Source organism: Felis catus, chromosome C1 (assembly GCF_018350175.1).
Source record: "Felis catus isolate Fca126 chromosome C1, F.catus_Fca126_mat1.0, whole genome shotgun sequence".
NCBI lineage: Eukaryota > Metazoa > Chordata > Mammalia > Carnivora > Felidae > Felis > Felis catus.
In genome coordinates this window covers 186255502-186261501 of record NC_058375.1, presented here as the reverse complement: position 1 = coordinate 186261501, position 6000 = coordinate 186255502, and the positions used below count along the sequence as shown (strand labels likewise).

The 6000-nt window shown below is 43.4% G+C and overlaps 1 protein-coding gene across 6 annotated transcripts in view; it reads right to left on the bottom strand.

Annotated features, from left to right (window-relative positions):
- Positions 1–846: 846 nt before the first annotated feature.
- The window catches only part of SPATS2L (spermatogenesis associated serine rich 2 like), a 166792-nt gene continuing 161638 nt past the window's right edge, over positions 847–6000 (bottom strand). For all 6 annotated transcript variants that reach the window (XM_045034254.1, XM_023259588.2, XM_023259589.2 and 3 more), the window contains 2 exons: positions 4334–4554; positions 847–1748 (listed from right to left, as the gene is read on the bottom strand). In XM_045034254.1, the coding sequence (XP_044890189.1) occupies positions 1353–1748; positions 4334–4554 (617 nt within the window). In that variant the 3' untranslated portion in view covers positions 847–1352. The remainder of the gene's footprint in view (positions 1749–4333; positions 4555–6000) is intronic.

Below are 6000 nucleotides of genomic sequence, written 5' to 3'. Positions count from 1 at the left end.
AATAAGCATTTGCACTTGAAAGAAGCCAACCAATCTGTAGGACACAAAGAAGTTGGACGGAAGAAGTGCCCTTATTGAAGTGCCCTGCAAAGATAGGGGACGTGGGGTTCTGTGGGGCTTGGGCCCTCCAGTGTCCATTCTCTCTTCCTGAGGAAACAGTAGCCCTTCCCACACAGCCCCTGTGTTTCTGCGGGGCTGGACTCCCATTAGTCTATGCTAATAAGTATATCTTATTTGCTGCCCTCTCCCCCAGTCTGGTGATTGATTGGTGTAGTGACAAGCCTACCTGCAATCTGGGCCAATGATTTTCAAGACCCTTGCAGGGACTTCTGATAAGGATACTTGCTCCCCATGCATGCTATCTGCAGAGCATCTCTTTTCTTCTAGACAGTGTAGGGCATGGACTTGAATCTTAGAAGTAAGGCAGCTATTTGCCACCACTCTGAACACACTGTCAGCCTATGGAGGAAGGAGAGCGGAGGTAATCAAGAGAAATGAGCTGGAGCCCTGATCAAATTGGACCCAAGGCATACTTTGTTGCTGGACTTTTCAGTCACTGAACCAATAAATTGTCTTTATTGTTTAAGCTAGGCTGAGCTGAGGTTTATGTCACTTGCAACCAAGGTTTCCAAACTACCACATTGTGTGTAAGATGACTGGGGTGCATATCCACTTATATGCGGGCAATGTACTGGCAGGGGCCATTGTGAGGCATTATTTTTTTTTCTGAAAAAAGACTTGTCCGAAGAGAAAGAGTATTGTGGAGAGGTCTGTGCCACAACCTCTAAAGTTTTCCTGAAAGTACTACATAAAGTAGGCATCAATAAAAAAAAAGCAAGCCAGGTGTCAAATGCAGCATATTTTAATTTGTTTCAAATAAAGCAATATATGTATATATATATTTTTTTCAGAAAAACACCAGATGTTAAATTCTACAAAAGCGCATGTGTCTTCAGCAGATCATGTTTGTCTGATCAGTAAGGATTTTTTTTTTTCCAACATTAACTCTCTAAAGACAATCAATGGACTGACATCACTGCTACAACACAGGTTGCTACTGAGCCTCTGATCTTTAGCCACATCTTGATTTTCCTAACAAATGAGTAAATACTGCCTGGCTAAAATGCTGCAATGTCTTGGTGAGAAAAAGCATCAACAGATCAAGCAAAGCCATGAAATGTTATGAAAGCAAGCTAGAGCTGATTATTAGAATTAGTAAAAATGATTAAGAGAGGATGACACAACCATATAGGGTTTGTATATTCTGATTGACTCTCTTTTGGCAGCGAATTGGGTCAGCACCTCGGGCAGGGAACCAAAACTGAGTGAAAACTGCTTTTTTCTCTCCTAGCTCAGGCCACCAACGTTACAGCTGGGACTGAGAGGACCGCGGCATCTGTGGAAACTTCTATTCTTGTAGGGCAGAGATTGCACTGTGAAACCCTAGTGACATTACCCCGGAAAGGCCTGGCCTCCGAGTTGTCTACAGCGTGCTGCCTTCGTCGGGGCTTTTCTGAATGGGCCGGGGCCTCAGGGGTCTTTGTTCCCAAGGGGGCTTCTTGGTTTTTGGCGCCACCTTTGTTTTTGGGACGGAAGCCATTGTGCGGCTGTCTTCTGTGTTCATGGCGGTTGTTGCCCTTCATCATCAAATCAGCTTCATTACCACTGCCCTGGGGCTTGGCAGACCCATTTAGCCGGTTGTTATGGTACTGTGGATTAAATCTTCGTCTTTGGCTAGAAGATCCATTCTACCAAAAGAAGAAAAGAGATAGGTATTAGGTGCCAACAAACCGCAGATACCATCAGGGAAACCAAATTTCTAAGCCACAGGTAAGCTTTTTTTACATCCTAGAAGACAATGACAAGATGAAAATGAGGTCAAGCTGATAAAAGCTTAAAAGAACAGTGAACAGTCTTGCAAGTGGAACTCCAATTACTGATGTTGGAAGAGAGGTTTCAGAGTATAAGACAGACAAATCAAGAACCAGGATAAAGAAATCCCATAAAATATGCTTAAAATATAATGTGATGAATGTAACACAGAGGCAGGATAATGATGATTCTCTACCGTGAAAATTTCTTGGACCTTCTCAATAGACTAGAACTATGAATTCTCATTACAATGTATGAGGAAAAATGTAAAATTCTGTTTAAAATTCGGTTTGTAATTTTTCTTGTCTAAAGCAGTTTTTCTATTTTATCATCTTGAAACAAATATCATAGTTTAGAAATATTATCTTGGGTAAGTATAAGGATGAGGTGTGTCTGGTAGATCCTGGCAGGGTATAGAAGTAACATGTATTTTCATGGAGGTAATTAGTTCTTCTAAACCTTATATAGTTCTTAGCCAACGAGTTTCGAAACATCATACTGGAAAATTGGCAGCCTTCAACAAATCAGCAACGAAGAATATAAATGGAAGAGTAGAAAGGAAGCAATGGTTAGCTTGTCTGTCTCTGTACAAGGGAAAGATTTCTGAACTCTATGAGGTCAGTTACAGCCAACATTTATTGAGGGCTTAAAGTGTTCCAGGCATCAAGCAAGGTACCATCTCATTTATCATCACACTGACCCTTTAAGACAGTTGCTATTATTTGCTTCATTTTATGGATGAGGATAATGAATTTGAAGGACTTGCCCAAGGTCTACAGTTAGAAAGTGGTGGAGCTATTCCCATTTCACATACTGTCTCCTGACAAGATTCATAAATAGGTTGTTTCATGAATACGGGCCTTGGTTGAAAATCAAATCTCTACTATTAAAATGTGTAATTTTATGACTTACAAATTTATAAAGTTCTACATTTGTGCTTTGTGATGGGATGGTATAGGTTTATGGCAGATCCACCCCTAATAATTCAAGGCCCAGGCCAAGAGCACAAAGGCAAGCCCATGTACCACATGAGTGAATATTGTCTCTTCCTCCCTCTGACTCCTTCCAACATTGTGAGTGGGCCTTGCACACACAAATGTGGACACTTCAGCCTGCACACTTAAGATTTGTCCTCACACCCATGAACAATCATCCTTTGGACCTAGGAGTGTGCATACTGGTAGTATGGTCTGCCCTCAAGGTGATATATCCAGGGAAGTGGTCCAAAAAAATCCTGAGAGCAGGCTTGGTGCCATTTGGGAATAGAATTCCAGGATCTTGAGTACTTGGGAGAATACAGATTCTGAGTAGTGACATCTCTTTGGTCTTGCTCCATAGGGATGGCCGTGGCTGGGAGAAAGCACAGGGCCTGGTACAAGGGCCTTTCTTCCCTGGGTCTACAGGGCTCTGGCTTGTGTATATGTTTCCATTTAAATGAGCCTTTGCCTGAAATGCTTTGCTGAAAATGATAACAGTGAGGTGAAAAAGTATCTATGCGGCTAGCATTTAATCTGGCTGCTTTTGTTTTTAAAGAAGTGAAAGGGAAGCCCAGACTAAATTTTAGACTTAATTTTAGTATGGGGTTTAATAATGACCAAAGAACAAAAGCTGTGAACAAAAGCTATGAAGATGTGAAATATGAAATGCTCCTTGTCAAAGTGCTGTTTTAGAGTTGGTGAAGATACCTGGGGCCAGAGAAATGTCTGTCAGTGTAATTAATGAGAATTCTAAAAGACCTAGACCACAAAATCCAACAGGGCACTTGTTAGAAAACCAGCATTTGGGAATGCTTTAAAAAAGTCTCTTTATTTGAGCTCTCTTTCTTAGAATTCATGAAAGGTGTCTTTATAGCATGCCCAACGTCTGTTATCATCAAATTCCATTTCCTGTTCATTCTCCTATGATAAGAGGGAAATCACTTCTCAAGCATATAGTGGAGGAGCAAAGGAATGAAGGAAGACTGACCTTTGGACACTTACATTTTTAGGTGTTACGGCAGATGAGAATTAATAATGTCATTTTGAAATGTATTCTCTTTACCAAAAGCCCAAGAGAGAGAAATTTGAGCTAACTTTGGCCTCTTACTGATAAACTACACATCAATGGGAATTAAAGAATCTTCAAAACCAAATGTCAGATTCCCTCCCTCCAGTAGCGTCAGTGGCCAGGTACAGAGTCTTGTTCCCACGTCTGTGTGAGTCCCCTCTGCACACGGGCCAGTGACCAGGGCTTGGGGGTGGTGGCCCCAAAGGCACAGGAAGAGCTGGCTCATTCAGGTGGACTCTCCTAATGCCACAGTGTACGAAGGACACTTCCTCCACCTGGGAAAGTGCCTGTGAAATGTGGCTGGATGGACCAGGGGAGTTCTGCGAGGCCAGTGGCTGATGGAGGCCTCCGAGGTCAGGCAGGTGGTTTCTGCCCGGCACCTTGCACCAGGGTCTGCCTCCCCAGAGCGGCTTACCTGCTTATTAGTTGGCACGGCCTGGTGAGAGCTGTCGGCAGCACTGGGAAGATTGCTCGCCATTTTTGGGTTTGCTGCTTTACCCTCTGAGGCCTTGTTGTGATTGGATGATTTTCGGGTAAAGTTGCTCTGTTTTCCAGAGGTTGCTGCATGGGCATTCAGCAGCGGCAGCAGGGAGCTGCAGGGAGTTCTTGAGGAATAGTTGTTCTTTGGGTGTGTAACTGCAACAAGAAAGCGCGTGGTGTTATATGCTATGCCATGAACATTCCTGCCTTAGTAACCGGTTAAAAGATGGGAGAAAGTGGCAGAAGCTTCGTAAAAACATTCCTTTTTTTTTTTTTTTAAAGCTGTTATTTGAAAGGGCACTTTTGTGTTTGTGAGGCCAGTGAAGCTCTTCAGTGAGAATCACTGAACTGTCATTACAGCATAATCATCCAAGTTGGGAAACATTTGTAGGAAATAAGACATATCTGAGCAACGTTAATATTATTCCTTAGGTTAAGCACCACAAAAGGAAGAGAGACAATGAAATCTTGGAAGTATCCTCTCATGCCTGTCCACAAGTGTATTTTGCCTCTTGACTGCCCCATTACCAAACCCATTCTTTGCCCTCCTTGTCAGACCCCTAGACCAGTGGGTGCTGCAGAGACGCAGAAAAATCAGGAGGCACGTGGACACCTGGCTCATCAGAGCCATGATGTCCTGTTGGGTGTCAGGAATTTTGTCAGCCTGGGTCATGCATATTTTGCGACAACAGGGCCAGACCTACCAGCCCCAAACATGCCCTAAAGCATCTTGCATATTCCATGAGAGCCACATTATCTGGCCTTTTCTCAACCCCATTTGCTACAGCTCCACTGCAAATCTGCACCAGTTCCAATGCTAAAGTCAATGCAGACTAATCAGACAGATTCCCAGCAGGCTCAGGCAGGTCTGCTCAATGTTTATTATCACCATTCCCGCTGGTTTTGAAAGAGGTGGTTTTTGATGGGATGATTTCTATGTGATTATGCTGAATCAGTGCTGGAGGGAATCACTCAAGGATAAAGTTATGACCTCCCTCTCACAGTTCACCAGAATTTGACTGCCATGCTGGACAGTAAGACCTTTGAATCTTAAAATTGTCACCAATTTTTAAAAGTAATTTTCTCTGCTACCCTTGTTGGATCAGATTTAATCCTAGGGTTCTTCCAGAGGATTAGCAGTGACTAGTAGGGATCATAGAACATTAGAAATGGAAAGGACAGGGATGCATCATTTATCCCCCAAATAAGGGATAAATAGTCCCCTTATTTATAGGTAAGGTGTGACAGCATGTTGGGGGCTGTCCGAACATGACCAGGGGGTTTCAGTGGCTCTTGTGCTCACTAGATCAGTTTCATGGGGGTCATTCTTTCCTACAGCTCAGGGACAACTATATCTGGTTCATTAGCTGTGGGTTTCCAATATGCTGTCAACAAAGCTGATCTGGAAAGAGCCTTTAGAAGACTATTGTCTGCCACAGGGGAGGCTGACTTTCATGTGGACCCTTGGAATTTGGTAACGGATGGCTCCTCCCACTAGATGGCACTGGACGTGTTCTGGAGGAAAGCAGGCAAGCTGAGCTGCCCACCCCTCTTCAGTCACTTGGCATCAGGGTCTTGCTCATCACCAGGCTGAAATGGAAA